Consider the following 16,448-nt stretch of genomic DNA (forward strand, 5'->3'; position numbering starts at 1 on the left):
AGCGTATATGAAGTCAGGTCTGGTTTGTATTCTGAAGCCTTGGTTTTCTGCTTGTCACTTACCATCCACTGGTGAGGGCTGAATTTACTGTTTAATTTGCAGCCATCGAGAACGGAAATGCTAACTAACCTACCCATACTAAGCGAAACACAGTAGTACCTTGGAAGTCGAACGGAATCCGTTCCGGAAGTCCGTTCTACTTCCAAAACATTCGAAAACCAAAGCGCGGCTTCCGATTGGCTACAGGAAGCTATTGCAGCCAATTGGAAGCCACGGAAGTCCTGTCAGACTTTCGGCTTTCAAAAATAGTTCACAAACCGGAACAGTCACTTCCGGGTTTGCAGCGTTTGGGAGCCAAAACGTTCGAGAACTAAGCTGTTCGAAAACCAAGGTACGATTGCACCCAGCAATGCATTCCCGTTTATGGAAGAATAGATCTGATGTATCCAGTGTGTAAAAAGGCGACATCCGGCACATAGCCACCCAAGTTACTACATATGGAGATAAGAGGGCTAATGCTGCCATGCGAGATTTCACAGGAGAGGTGTATCCACTGACACTCCAATAATGTTCTGGTTCTTGACCCCAAATTCAACCCCCCCCCTCCACAAACACCATCTGCACTTAAAGACAAAAAACCCACCAACACAAATGCTTGCTTGATGGTTAAAAAAATTCTGGGTTTTTATTGGTTTTGCTAGACAATACTAAAAAAAAAAATCCCTCCATTCTGAAAGGCAGGGCTTGAATTATTTAAATTTTGATCCATTTGTTTAAAAAAAAAAACAAAAAAGAGGGAAAGGGGGAAAGAGATCATGGCAAAAAAAAAATCATTTGTAAGTTCACCTTTATGCCCTTGGTTCAAGAGTTATTTACTTTCGAGAACATATTTCTAAGGCAAGGGTGTTTATGAAGGACAGTGAGAGCAGCCAGACTGAGAGACAAATCTAAAACTGGGATTTTTGAGGTTAAAGTCGATAGGAAAACTCCAGAATGCGTTACAGCAATATGGTTTGAATGCGTACAATAGAATTTAACACCTCTTGAAAAGCAGGCAGCATTCTGCAAATAGTTACTGCACTACTCACAGGGGTGAGGCGAATCGTTACCCCACCTGCCCCGCAAAGTAGCAGCATACCAGCATATTTGAATCCTCCACACAAAACCGCTTCTGCACCTGATCTCAATTAGAGTCAAAACTGAGGGGCGACAGCAGACAGCCATTTTCACAGTGGCACTTAACAGCTCCACATCGCTGCAAGGATTCAAATATCACATGGCAATGCCACAAGGGAAATTGATTCGGTAGGAGCACCCAACCTGCACCAGTCAAATCCAAAAGGATTCACTTAACTATGCTGCACGGTAGCATGGTAAAAGATCCCAGAGAGGCTGACTGTTTCCTAAATGGGAATATTTAAGACCAGAGCGAGGAACCTGTGGCTCTCCCAAGATTTATCGGACTCCCAATTCCCATCATCACACCCAGCCAGCATGGCCAATGGGAGCTGTAGTTCCAACAGCATCCGGAGGACTAGAAATTCCCCAGCCAGGATTTAAGAGGAAAGAGCCAGTTCAGTTAGACTGGGGCTGAGAGCTGCCACGTGTGGAACTCGGCCCACACCCCTCAAGTGCCTCTCCAGCCCTTGGTTGGGCCGCAAGGGTGCCAAACACACACCATCACCCATAAGCTCTACCAAAGTAATTTTTACCTACGGAGTGCCAGGGATGGTTTTGGAACTGCCAAAGGAACTGCCCACGAAAATGGCATTATCTGATCTCCCAATTGCCACGCCCTTTGGGAAGACTAAAACAACCCCAACAGTTCTACCATATGGTGGTGTTGGTCAGGGACAGTGCCGACCCGGTGGTATCACTAGAGGCCGTGTATGGAAAGATAACATACAAGCTCAGCTAGTGACGAGACCATGAGGAGGAAGCCTGCGACTCAAGTGCATGCCCTCCAAAGAGTATATAGCCTGCTGAAGCCCCCACTCCAGCATACATCTGATTTCCAGAGTTACACATACGAACGCTGACAATGAAAGGCTTGATTGTTCAGCATGGAGATATGTGTGGGGTTGTTTGTTTTTTTTCTGCCATGATCCCAGTTCAGAGTACTGCAAGAAGCAGAAAATATTTAAAGGACATTTTATATATATATATATTTATTATATATATACTTCGAGATAAGAAAAATAAGGCTAATTCAAGCCTTGCCCTGTGCAAACAAAAACCAAATGAGAGATCGCCACTCACACAAAGGTCCCGATTACATTACCACAGTCAGCTTGTTATTTCCTGTTTTCTCTATTATTATTTTTTAATAGGACAACTGGGGAGCTGAATTCTCAGGAGGAAGAGGGGCGGTATGGAATTGATTTCAGTTAAGCTATATATATATAAAAAAATGACCTGGGAGGGAGAAAAATCTCAAATACAAGACGGCTGACTGTTCTAGGGTTTGCAGGGAAGAACCAGGTGGGCAAAAAAGTAAAGAGTCTGTTAGTCAAGTAATGAATGAGTTTTTAAATTATTCTCTTGTTTTTTTGAAGTCTAAAGTTCAGAATCTGTGGGTCCCATCATTACAGGGCCGCCACAAAATAGAAGTGGACCCCCCCTGCCCTCCCCCGACCTCATTTTGAAGAAGTCTGTGTCATCTGCTGCTGCGTGTTGGAAGGGCTCCCCCAACCCCCACCCCCCGCAGGAGCAATCTGTAGCAACCAGGAAGGGCAGGTGGGACTCAGGACGAGAGGGCGCTTTCCTTCTGTGTTGGCTGGACTTGTGAACGCTGCATCACCTTTTGGCTTTCGACATCTCTAAAATGTTTCTCAACCTGGATGGAGAAGGAGGCAAGGGCGTTAGTGCTGGCCAGACGCAGCAGGTCCCATATCAAGAAACCTAATGGTGGATGACCTTAGCTGAAGCGCAGGCTGTGGCCGGATTTACAAGGTAGCCATAGCCACCAATAGCCAATGACGACTCTTCTTCCCACAACTGCACTAACAGCAGAGACCAAAGCTTTTAATTCCACCCAGGGCCAGAGCGCACGTTCCTCCCCACTCCACTGCCACACGGGCAAAAGTGCATTCTGGAAATGCGCGCACACACATAGGTGCCAATATGATGTTGTCGCTGTCCGAAGTTAACTTGAATGGAACACACTGGAAATCCAACTTTTACCACAATGGAAATTCCATTCTGTTTTACGGACAGAATCAATAGTCCAGGTTTTAAACCACTCTCCATCTCACCAAAGAAACAGCACACAATTGGGACAAAATGATATCTTTAGCCAAACAAAACCTAGCAGCGAATGCTGAAGGCAGGTGGGAGGCCTGGGCAATCCAGTGCAGAGTATGGATGCTGGTACAACTCGAGTCAGTCTTTTGAGTCATACCTCTTTCCTCCTGCCCTCCCATAGTCCACAGGCATCGGTCTACTTACTATTTTGCGTACATGACTTAGGGCACTCCCCTCTTTGCCTTTACAGTTTTCCACTTGGTATGGAGGGGCAATGACAACTTCTTCCATCACGACTATATTCTTCTCTTGCCATTTACAATCTTTAATACTGCAGGAAGCAACAGAGGGTTCAATTTTTACCAACAATAAGAACAACACACAAAAAAACTTAAGTTACTGAAAAGCAAAACTACAAAGAAGGAAGCAGGAGGTGGTGGTTAAGAGCTGCCATGCAGCTACCCCAATGCCTTCCTCTTTAGCATTATTGTAGTACCAGTCCCATGGTGACCACTGCGCAGAAATGGGTGCTTGAACAGGTCATGGTTTACATTAATATAAGAACGCCGGAGAAGGCAGTGGGAGACCATGAGACTTTATAAACAGAGGAAATGGGGCCAGGACAAAAGACTAAAGAAATCAGGCTGTGGTAGACCACAAAAGGATCCTGCAAATGTGGATTTCAAAGAGTAGATAGAGTACAACATCCCTAATCCACCAGTCTTAAAAGAACTTCATTTCCTATAGTCCAGGGGTCAGCAAACTTTTTCAGCAGGGGGCCGGTCCACTGTCCCTCAGACCTTGGGGGGGGAGGGGTTGGACGGACTATATTTTGGAAAAGAAAAAAATGAACAAATTCCTATGCCCCACAAATAACCCAGAGATGCATTTTAAATAAAAGGACACATTCTACTCATGTAAAAACACACTGATTCCCAGACCGTCCGTGGGCCAGATTTAGAAAGCAATTGGGTCAGATCCAGCCCCCGGGCCTTAGTTTGCCTACCCATGCTATAGTCCATTGCTGCTCCAAGGTTTAAGTGCCATGTTCAGATAGCAAGGGAACAAAGAAGAGTTTCCCAGACAAGACTCCAGAGTCCAAGACTGTGCATCTTTTGGCATTATACAAACAATAGGTTTAGGATGCTGTTGGGAGGCCCAACAACCCATTTTTGTCCCTGCTTAGTCAAAACATTACTCCACCCCTGGCATCACGTCCCTAGGCTGGTTCCATCCTGAATTTCACACACTGAGTTCAGGCATATGATATGGATACACAAGCAGCTGTTTGTGCACAGCAGCTCCTCTGACAACTGCAGTCATTGCAAAGATGTCAGGCAGAATGGCTGGCCAAGGGGTGAAGTGCCAGGGCAACACACCAACACAGACCTGCTTCACCATGCAAGTGTCCTACACCCGGGTAACACATAAATAGGGATAGGAAATTACTTCTCTGGTGATCAGTCCAGAGCTTTGTTCAGCAGTTATTAGCACTCAATTTGCCAAAGCTTCCTCCTGCCAGCAGGGGAATGTTGTTCACTTGAAATCATCTATGTGAACTTATTTCAAGGACTGTCAGCAGAAAGAAACTGATTATCGCCAGACATATCATTCCACGACTAAGGAAAATTTAAAAAACAACAAGCGAGTTTCCAGACCAATCCACAACAAACTGAATAACTCAATTTGCAGCAAGCATTTAATATAATAAGCAAAGCTGAAAAAGCGCCCATATTTCCTTTCCAGGTTTATAGCCTCAATTAACTGATTTTTTTTTAAAAGCTCGTATTCCAAGTCGGTGTTTCAAAATATGGTAGACTAGTCTAAGCAATCCTCTTTCTCCCAATCAACTGAACGGCAATATTGCATTAGCTGATATACAACGTCTGCAGAGTTGCATTATTTTACTCAAAACTTTGCAGAGCTACAGCGATTAGACCATATTAAATTATTCTAGGGGGGGAAAGGAAGTGTTTAAGGTATTTTAACTACAAACTGTTTTATAAACAGTTATAAAACCTTCACTGGTAATACATTTCAATAACTTTTCAAAACTTATCGCACATGAGGAGGTGTCTAGAAACTGAGCACTATTTCTAGCATGGCCTCTGTTATGATTAAGATGCAATTTTAGAAGCCTGTCAGACAGGAAGGTGTATTTTGGAATCTATGATAAATAAGCATGGTACTTAGGAATATTGATAATGCTATTCATCAGGTTACAGCTGGTTCTTGCATTTTACTGCTTAATGGAAAAGCATTCTTACTGAATCCACCAACTGTTTTACCATACTCAGTGATCTATCTTTCACCGAATTCCAATGAATTAGCGAGCCTTATTTATTAACATGTATTAAACTGCATTATTTACATGCACAGCAGATTCTAAACACAGCATCTGTATATGTAAATACATTAAAAAGTGCACGTGAAAAGTTTTCATGAGTGTGTTATTACACTGTGTATCACACCGTGTATCACTCTTATACGCTTTTTGCAATACAGGAAACCCACCCACCCCTCCAAAAAAACAAGAATGATTTCTGTTCACTGGGTTACATTTTGTAGCGGGGGTTTACACCTAAGTCATGCAGATCAAGATGTTAGACACAACGCTTTTCATTAGCGAAGAACTATAAGCTTCATAGAGCGCTATCCAGACCATCCATGTATCAAGACAAATGCAACAGCTGGTCAAATTTCATATTATCATCCTCCCTAGAAGACTCTTTTCAGTGTTCAAGTATCCTTATTGGTCTAGAGCAGTGTTTCTCAAACTTGGGTCCCCAGTTGTTTTTGGACTACAGGTCCCATCATCCCTGCTCACTGGCCCTGCTAGCTAGGAATGATGGAAGCTGTAGTCCCAAAACAGCTGGAGACCCAAATCTATTAGTCTTCTTGGGACCCCTGATGCAAGCCAGGGGTCCCAAGGACCATGGACCATGTGTATGTTGCCAGGACCATGTGTATGTTGCATTAAAAGGACAATCTACACTACAGTAATCAAAGTTATTTGCACTCTGAATAAACATTCTGCTTTGACCGGCCACAGGCAAGCAGGTTTTCAAAGAATTTAAAAAGTAAGGAAAACATGGGGGGGGGGGGAAGAGACTTCCATTACCATCTGGTAGAACCACATAACTTGGCAAGGGGTGGATGCATTTGACAGCGATTTCTGCATTTAGTAATTGGATTCAGGTCCCTGCCCCTCCCCAGCTGCCTTCTAACTCCACATTTTTCCTTCCCATCCCTAATACTTACGTCTTGTGTATAGTCTGGAAAAGCTGCTGTCCTTCCAATGAGACCCCGGCACTAATTGCATATGCCTGGCTCAGCTTTTCTTCCTTCTCCATCCGTGCTTTGTTCGCAAGCTGGAAAGGAAATATCAGAAATGCAGAGATCTTAATCTTGGATCGCAAATGGCTGAAGACACTCAAAGCCTTAAATAGAGTTCTATTTGAAGGAAAACAATTTTTGCATGACAGGGGATGCAACATATTCAATCTCATGAGCAGACACACCCCAGCTACTAGAGTACCCTGCCCTCAATGATGCAAAGCACACAGTAGCTCTATGTCAGGCACCCCCAAACTCTGCCCTCCAGATGTTTTGGGACTACAACTCCCACCATCCCTAGCTAACAGGACCAGTGGTCAGGGATGGTGGGAATTGTAGCCCCAAAACATCTGGAGGGCCGAGTTTGGGGATGCCTGCTCTATGGAAATCACAACCTTTGGAAGCAATTAGATTTTTATTAAAGAAAGAAGAGGAATTGGGTAATCACAATCCATTACACTACACTGTAGTGCAATTTGTGGTAGAACTTGGGTTATGAACTAACCTGAAATACATACAGACGTGCCTTGGTTTCTGAACAGCTTAATTCCTGAACGTTTTGGCTCCCAAATGTCATAAATTGTTATGATTTGCGGATTATTTTTGGAAGCCAAACATCCAACAAGGCTTCTGCAGTTTCTGATTGGCTGCAGGAGCTTCCTGCAGCCAATCAGAAGCCGCAATTTGATTTTCGAACGTTTTGGAAGTTGAACGGATTTAATATCTTAATTACTTAATATCCCCAAGTATAGAGAATATACTTTAAGTTTGCATATTCTGTTTTTTGAACAACTCCTGCCAGTGATGAGGAATCCTCCACAATGGGGGCAGAGGTTTTCCTCCCAACAGATGCAAGAGCCAGGATGGGCAAACACACTTAGCAAAATTATAACACTATACAGACAAGTCTGAAAGTCAGTAAGCAGATATTATTGGGGGGTGGGAGAGAAAGTATTTCAGCATGATACAGCACCCATTTTGTTTGGTTTTATGTGATGCCCTAACTCACTCCTCTTTTTGGAAGGCCAAATGGCTTTGCTCTTAAGCCAATGTGCTATTTCTACTCTCATGATACTCACAGTCCATTGCCTTTTAAACTGTGTACGGTGAGATTTACAGTGGTGCCCCGCAGGACGAATGCCTCGCAAGACTGAAAACCCGCTAGACGAAAGGGTTTTCCGTTTTTGAACTGCTTCGCAAGACGAATTTCCCTATGGGCTTGCTTCGCAAGACGAAAACGTCTTGCGAGTCTTGCGATTTTTTTTCGCTCCCCCCCTTTTCTAAGCCGCTAATAGCCTTTTAGCCGCTAAGCCTTTAATAGCCGCTAATCCGCTAATAGCGCTAATCCGCTAATAGCCGTGCTTCGCAAGACGAAAAAACCGCTAGACGAAGAGACTCACGGAACGGATTATTTTCGTCTTGCGAGGCACCACTGTACATTCATGAGAGTGAGAAAGATGCACAGGTATGGGAGCCTTCTTTCAACCTTCCACATTCCAGCCCTAAATAAGCCATGTGTAGCCGGGCAAGACTTTGGGAACCTCTAGCCACTACAGAAAACCTGAGTCTCTTCTCATGGCTCTTGCAATTCTTTTTTCAGTTGCTTCCACACCAAGGTAACCAGAGCTGGGAGTTTGTAAGGGAGAGCGAAGAGGCTCAATACTGGGTCACCTTGCAGGAGACAATCTTACAGGGGTGGAGATGGGGTGCTAAGAAAGAAACAGTAACTACAATCTTGTAGATGTGAGGCTGCCCACCATGGGGATACAGGTAGATGAGAAACCTAACTAAAGGCACCAGCTAAACCAGATACAGCTCTCCAATGTTTCCAAACTTAAGTTCACCATTGCTTAAAGCAAGGGCTGTCTTATTTAATTTTCCTTTCACTGTAACCAATTACAGACACTCCCTTGACAATTCTGAACTCTCTTAAAAAAAATGTTTGAAATAGTATAAAAAGGGGCATATGGATGGGCTCATTGCACCAACCAAAGGACCGCAATATGGCTAACCATGCCATGCTGAAATTCACAAAGCAGCCAGCTTGGTTAAATAAACAGAGAATGTCATGCTGTTAAAGGTGTTAAACATGCTCCAGTACTCTAATTGGCAGGAAAACCTACCTCCAAAAAGGATTCTTACCTTGCTAACATTGAGAGAAGCTAAAGGTGGGGGGGTTTCTGTACGGTCATTAATTATTTTCACATCTGAAACGTACTGTAAGTTTATAAGCAAGATATCTGCGTGGTTAGGTTTGCCACTTGACGAAGGGCATTCTGGAGGAAAAGATCGTTAAGGAAACAAATCCAAAAAATATATAATTCAACAGCTCAAAGAACAAATACCATTTGAAGGAAGAGTGTTTACACATGTAATGCCTAATTGCAAAGATCCACTTCCAAGGATGTTTGTAGTCCCTGCATGAGTTTCATGCATGAAGTTTATGGCCAGCTGCTCTACAGGTTGCAGTTGTTGTAAACTTTCTGTGCAACAATATAAGGAGCATGTTACAATAGGTAACATATTACTGTAACACGTTACCACAAAGCAACACTATTCTGTCTACAGAACCACCAGGGAAGGGCTGGCTCACTCCAAATTCATGACGAATTTACATCCCACGGATGTGAACACAAAACTAAACGTAGGAACAGGTAAAATATGAATGTTCAAAGTACTGGGCACTTTTTTTAGGCACCCAGAAGACCGCTGGTATTAGTTGCTTTTGCAGCTTGCTAGTCTCGCCATTCAAACTGCCCAGAGATAGACTGGTGCAAATGGCTTTGGGATGTTTTTATTTGCACGGCTGCAGTCAAATAACCCAGAACACGCACGGCAGTGTTACTTATAAGGCAGACCCCTGCTGCATTCAGGACACAGACCTTTCTAGTCCAGCATGCCATTTCCCACAGTGGCTCAACAGATGCCTACACAAAGCCCACAAACAGGACAGGAAGGCAACAGTTCTCTCCCACCCTTATTCCCCAGAAACCAATACTGAAAATCATGTTGCCTCGGAATGATTCCGCTTCACTGGATGACCCTGGGTGTAATATACAGCCATTAAGATTATCAGCCACTGATGGGCTTACCCATCATGAAACTGTCCAACCTTGTTTTAAAGCTAAGCTGGAAGTTACCACATTTTGTGTTAGAGACTTCCTTAGTTAACTATGCACTGTGCAAAATAGTCCTTCCTTTGCTCTGTCCAAAGCCTCAACTTTCCATTGGATGACGGCAGGTTCTCTTATTACGGGGCAAGGTGAAAACCTTTTTCATACCTGCCTTTCCCAGACCACATAGAATTTTATAAACCCAACTTCTAGAAACACAGAACGTTATGTCAAGCTCAAAGCATGGACACTTAACTGGGCTCTCAACCACAGACACATATGAGGCACCCTGCCCTGGCACATGCCATCCCTGGGAGGACCCATCAATTTGCAAAGCGATGGATTCTTGCAATTAGGAAGCAACAAAAGCTTAAGTACCTGAGCCCAATATGCTTTATAGCCTAGGAATCTACTTTAGGTACAATGGCCCAATGCCCATGCAAACAAAATTGAGAGTGTTACATATTGCCTCTCCCCATTTCTAGCTCAAATTCCCCTGTCTGCCTTAACCATGTGGTCAAGTAGTACATCTGCATTTATATTCACTACAGTCAACAACTGGTGACAATGAAACACATAACTACAGTTAAATCAGGGCTTGAGAGCGAGGGGAAGCATGCAATCACCCTTTCATGTCTGAATGGTCACAATGGACTTCTAATATGCAAGGAGAACATTCCCCACTTAAACCCCCTTACCGCCAGCATGGAGAAAGAAGCTACATGGATCTTAACATTTCCCAGGGATGCTATCCAAAACCAAAGATCTAAAAATCCCCCAATAAACATGTTCAGCAACACAATCCAGCATCAAAACTTCCTCCCTGCCCCCAGGTACATCAAGTTCAACAAATCCTTCTCTCGGTTCCAGAGACATTTTTTTTGGGCCAACTACATTTTAGGCCCAATTTATTGTTGATGCCTGAATGTGCGCAACACAGACCCCAGGGGCTTTGTAAGGAACACATCAACCCTTCTTCAGCACTAACCTTATCTCAACTGGCATCACTGTGGGCAGTTAATACATACACCAAGTCTAATAAGCATGTTTGTAGCATACACATTCATTACTTTAGGACAGCCATGTTAAGTATTTTAGATTAACCTTCACATGTGCAAGTCGTTGTCTATCATAGAAAAGGTTCATTTCATTTAAAACACCACGTTTTTCAGCAGGTTCAGGCCGCAAATTCAGGCTATACTACCCACCAAGTGTTGAGAAATCACCTGAAGCACATGCCTCCATGCGGCAGCCCTGAGTCAAGTTCAGAGGGGCTTTCCCCATCTTTCATAATATGGGGATCTTCCAACACTTGGGTCACTAAAAATCCTGCCCTGGCCTCTTTTTCTACACACTAAAAAGCTGTTTTCTGACACATCCCACCACCCACCCCAGCTCCAATTCCCACTTCAGCCTTCCTCCTCTCAATAAGGCCGCTACCAGCTTTCATTTTCGCTCATGCCCAGGAGCACCCTTTTAAGTTTCCCTTTCCTAGATTTCACCTAGCAAGCTTCCCTAATCCTCCGCTGGAAAAACAAACAAAACAGGATTATTCCCCACCTCCCTTCAGTCTCGAGGTCCCTGTGGCTCACGAGAGGCAAGATATACCCTCCAGGCAGCAAAATATGCCCATATCTCTTTAGATCTAATATAACACACACACATATATAAACACACACATGCATACACTCCCTTTTTTGCTAACAAGTACCCCCCCCAAAAAAAAATTCTATTTCTCTCCCCGCCCCCCCCAAAAAAAAACCCCACGCCGCCGGTTTCCCTCCATCTCTTGGTTCGCCACCCCCCAGCCAAACCTCAACCTTCCCAAACACAACCCCCCCCCGACTCCCCCAGATCAGGCCGACCGAGGAAACCTCACGTGCCTCCTCCCTCCCCGCGAACATCCACCAGCCCCATTTCCCTGAGGCCAGGGCCCCGGCAACCAGCCCTCGCCATGCTCCCACCCGGCCCCCCCTTCCCACCACTTCCACGCAAGCAGTAGGATACTGAGCGCCAGCATCTTGCTGGTGTAGTCGAAGGCCACCACCTCGCCCTGCAGCCGCTGCTCCTGGCAAGTCTGGCACGACACCTGGCTGCCCACACTGAAGTACTCGCCCGGGGCCGCCATCTTGTTTCAGGCCCAGGCTGCGGTGGAGGCGGCGGCGGCGGCACCCTTCGCGCCCCCGCTGCGCCTCAGCAGCCTCTGCCGAGGGGGTGGGAACCAGAGGGAAAGGAGGGAGGCGGGCGCGGGGGGGGGAAGGGGGCGCCGAGACTCCACCCGGCGCGCCAAGCCGGGCCCAGGGCGCCTGCTCGCCTCCTTTCAGCCCGCCTGGCTGGGTCAGCCTAGGCGGAAAAAAAAAAGGAGGCGGAGGAGGAGGAGGGAAGACGAGGAGTGGCCAAGGCGACGGAGGCCCCGCCTGTGCGTCGGTCGGTCGGACCCCTCCTCCCGCACACACACACACGCACGCGACGTCACCGCGTAAAGGGAAGGCGATTGGCTGGTCACGGAGAGGGGCGGGGAGGTACCGCCAACGTTCGGGAGAGGGGAGACAAGGGAGTAGAACTCGAGCTGTGCATGCGTGGGTGGCTGGCTGGCGGGGCGGGGCGGGGCGACGTCAGGAGGGCGGGGGGAGGAAGAGAAGCCTAGTCAATGGTAGAATCGGGAGAGGGGACACCCAAGGGTCATCTAGTCCAACCCCGCCGTGCAATAGGGCGGCTTTGAGACCCGAGGTTGCGTGTGGGTTGCCCAGGAGGTGCATGAGGAGGTGAAGCTGGGCAGAGAGAGGGTTAGGAGCGCGGTGGCCCACCCTGAGGTCAGAGCAAGGATTTATGTTGGGGGGGGGGAGCTTTAGTTAAGTATTTTTTATTTATTTATTTACTTGATTTAGGGGAGGCAGCTAAACAAGCTATAGCTTAGGGTCCCGCCCTCTTGGGGGCCCCCCAAATAATTTAAAGGGGGGGAAACGGGATGTACATTTCCAAAATATAAGGGGGGGAAATAAATCAAATAAAACCTACATACAGTGACAGTGTTTTGTGTTGTGTAGGCTCCTGTGATGTAAGTAATGGGCCCCGCCTGCTAGCCTGCTCCCTAAAATATCACTGGTTTGCTCATTTCTATATATAAGGTGCCTACATTCTGCATGGACTGGTTGTAACAATTACTAAAATACATATTGTGTTATGTGCAAATGGCTTTAGATACCCAGTACGTTTCCGAGCACAATTCAAAGTGTTGGTGTAGCACCCTGCTTGTGGTTAACGCTTAGCTGGAATGAAATATTCAACGCAGCAACAGAGAAATTAAAATAATAATTTATTTGTCAGACAAATAAATGAGAGGCACAGTGGTATATGGTTACCAAGCTCTGGCCTGGCCTCCTGCCATTATGGCCAGCACTTATATTCCCTTAATCCAGCCCCCTTTGCTCCTCCTGTGGCTGCCTCTGTTCAATCAGCCTGATTGAAATTTCTATTGGCTGATTGCTATAACCAATCTTAAAAGATATACCCATATCCTCCTGTCCTTATATGGAACACAAAGAGCTATATATTGTTACATCTATAAATGACAAATAAGTAGTAATATATCTTACATGTGTCTCAACAAGGAATCTTAATTACCAGCTCACCTCTTGCCCTCCTTGCCCTCCAAAACAGATGGTTAATAATTTTAAAATTTTATCTTGAACAGATGTCAGAGACCTTGGGTTCATATTCTCATGCATCATCAATGAAATATCTCCTTTTGGAGGTCTTTAAACAAAGGCCTGACAGCCATTTGTCATGAGTGCTCGATTGGCGTCTCATTTCTGGCAGGGGGCTAGGCTCATCTGCCCCCCTGGTCTCCTACAGCAATATGACTCTATGAAATAAGAATTTAACATTTCTTTCTTTCTAGATCCTTTGCATAATTACGTTTAAGCCAGCATATTTCATACATTATCATAGATAGCTTTTTAGAAGGATAAACTTCCTAAAAGTAACAAGGAAGGAACAGTTTACAGCCTCAAAATAAAATAGGAAAAAAGCCTCTTCCCCTGTTTACATTCCCCCCCCCTTCTCCAGCCAGTTGCTTTGTTTCCATGTGCTCTTGGCCTTTTGTCCTGTGGCTCAAGTTTAACGGTTTTATTTTACTATTTACTCATTCCTAATTATGTTTATCTTCTGTAACATGTAGGGTCAGTGTCCTCACAGTCTGTAATTCCAGCTTTTACGACTTTGAGAATTGTTTTCTGCTATAAATCAAGGGGGGGGCCCTTGTCTAGGAGGAAAACATTGCCTGTGTTCTTTAAACAGCTGGCCTTCTTGCCTGGCATGAAACTTTTGAAAATCTTTAAACTCTCTCTTTAATTTAGGAACCTGATCAAGATATAAGCCAATATATGCCTTGATTAAAAATGCAGTCTATATTCAGATGCCACATTGGTGCTGACCTTTAAAGCCCTAAAGGGCCTTGGCCGGTATACCTGAAGGAGCGTCTCCACCCCCATCGTTCTGCCCAGACACTGAGGTCCAGCTCCGAGGGCCTTCTGGCGGTTCCCTCGATGTGAGAAGTGAGGTTACAGGGAACCAGGCAGAGGGCCTTCTCGGTAGTGGCGCCCACCCTGTGGAAAGCCCTCCCATCAGATGTCAAGGAAATAAGCAGCTACCTTATCTTTAAAAGAAATCTGAAGGCAGCCCTGTTTAGGGAAGTTTTTAATATTTAATGCTGTATTGTTTTTAACACTCGATTGGGAGCCGCCCAGAGTGGCTGGGGAAACTCAGCCAGATGAGCGGGGTATAAATAAAAAATTATTATTATTATTATTATTATTATTATTATTATTATTATTATTATTAGGTCCATAAGTTACCATATAGCATAAATTCAACACAAAAAACAGCAACAATTTGTTTGTTTTGTTTGTTTAATTATAAATTTCTATGCTGCTTTATATTTTTAATAAAAACCTCAAAGCAGTTTACGGCATATTAAATCAATCAATACAACAATAGCCGGGCGGTGTTCCTCTGGCCTCATGAGGAATCTCTTTGTAGGGCTGGGTGTTGACAAAGGACAGCTGGACATATAAAGGGCCAAATTACCTTCAGTATCTAAGGGCCTCGTCAAACCTAAATCCAGCCCTGCCCACCCTGGCTACACCCGTGCCTCGAGGGATTTTGCAGCAGGGCACTGTAGGAGTTTGATAAATGCAAGTGAATATGGACTGTTGGCTCTGCGTCCTTATAAGTGTGGGTAGGTTGTGTGATGTTCTGGCTGCACCCCTAATAATAATTATTTCTTTATACCCCACCCATCTGGCTGTGTTTCCCCAGCCACTCTTCACAGCTTACTAGCAGGTGAGGCAAGGTCAAGTCTGAAGAGTCTGTAGGAGCAGCAGATCCACATGTGATTTTTATTCCTCACACCCCCCTTGTTCCTGATATAGATCTTCACCCACCCCTTAGTCCCTGGTGGGGAAGGAGATGCCATTTTGTGGTTCGCCTCAGATAGCAAAATGCCCTGCTCACTAGGGAGCAAATTTCAGTGAAGTTCAGACTTTTATGGGGGGAGGGAGAGAATGGGGTTGGCTCTTACAGCTCAACTCTCCATTAAGGGATTCAGTGTCCCCTAAGTCCTTTATTGGTCAGGGAAAATTGGGTGGAGGCAGTGAAAGCAAGGAAAAACTTTTATTTTTCTGTGGCAACAGTGTCTCCCCCCCCCCCCCCACACACACACAAAGAGTTAAGGAGCAGCAACAAAGTGTGCAAGAAACTTTAAATACTTTATACATCGCCCAAACCCTTAACCAAAGACCACTCAAAAGGCATCATACACAGAAAGAGATGGTCTGCAACAGAAATTTAAGGGTGTGTCTTTTCTCCTGTCTGACAAGATAATGGTCACTGATTGCATTACCTGGCCAGTGTGGCCATCCTTTTGAGATGGTAAATACCTCAGTTCTTGAATCCAGGTCACAGGTTTACCCTATTCAACACACCCTCAAGACAGGATTTGAACTATTTGTAAATGAAAGGACTATTGAGAAAGGTTTCCAAAATATACTTTATTTGCAGAGGAAACATTTAGAGTTTTTAGGAGAGCCAAGATGGCTTCAGGATTGCTCTCCGTACTATTTCAGACGTGGCTTGTCTACTTACGCATGTGTGTTTACCTTGTGCATTTAAGGACATATATGTTATTTTTGAGACCTTAGAATTCTTATCATGATACCAGAGGCCTTTCTTCTTGGAATAACAGGTTTGGAATTGCCCAAGAAAGATGTTAAGACTGTTTTTGTATGCCACAACTGCAGCTAGAATTTTGTTAGCTAAGAATTGGAAAACACAAGAAGTCCCAACAGTGGAGGAATGGCAGATGAAGATGATGGACTTTTCAGAGCTAGCCGACCTGACTGGAAGAGTGCACAACCAGAAGGAGGAAGAGTACCAGGAGGAATAGATGAAATTCAAAGACTATATAGTTAAATATGTTACGATAACTTAATTGGAAAAACTTGCAAATACCAGATAGGCTTAGGATTTAAATATGTAATGTTAGAGAATAACACGTTTAAAGCTAAAATGAAAAGAAAGAAAGATGTTAAGTGATTAAGTTAATTTTATGAGAAAATTGGTTTTGGAAAACTGTTACAATGATATACACTGAAATTCAGCCGGGGGGATTTGAGGAAGTCATTTAACAATGTTACTAAGATTGAATTAAGTACAATTAAGATATATGTTTGTTTGTTTGTTTGTTTGTTTGTTTGT

At 44.6% G+C, this 16,448-nt stretch overlaps 1 protein-coding gene across 1 annotated transcript; it reads right to left on the bottom strand.

Moving 5' to 3' along the window:
• Positions 1 to 659: 659 nt before the first annotated feature.
• Positions 660 to 12,110, bottom strand: LSM12 (LSM12 homolog). Its single transcript, XM_083470334.1, has 5 exons — positions 11,700 to 12,110; positions 8,722 to 8,855; positions 6,505 to 6,614; positions 3,448 to 3,574; positions 660 to 2,836 (listed from the first exon to the last, which is right to left on the bottom strand). Exons 1-5 carry the CDS (start codon positions 11,818 to 11,820, stop codon positions 2,744 to 2,746), a joined length of 585 nt encoding a protein of 194 aa, XP_083326460.1. The 5' UTR covers positions 11,821 to 12,110; the 3' UTR covers positions 660 to 2,743.
• Between the last annotated feature and the right edge of the window lie 4,338 nt (positions 12,111 to 16,448).

This window comes from Podarcis liolepis, assembly GCF_965112155.1.
Source record: "Podarcis liolepis genome assembly, chromosome: 13".
Taxonomy (NCBI): Eukaryota; Metazoa; Chordata; class Lepidosauria; order Squamata; family Lacertidae; genus Podarcis; species Podarcis liolepis.

What these genes read in the sequence shown, in the direction of transcription:
- LSM12 (XM_083470334.1), bottom strand. Translation starts at nt 11,820, where the DNA reads ATGGCGGCCCCGGGCGAGTACTTCAGTGTGGGCAGCCAGGTGTCGTGC. An exon ending in CAGCAAGATGCTGGCGCTCA is followed by an intron (nt 8,856 to 11,699) that starts GTATCCTACTGC and finishes CTTTTCCTCCAG; the next exon opens with AATGCCCTTCGTCAAGTGGC. An exon ending in CTTCTCTCAATGTTAGCAAG is followed by an intron (nt 6,615 to 8,721) that starts GTAAGAATCCTT and finishes TTTCCTTTCCAG; the next exon opens with CTTGCGAACAAAGCACGGAT.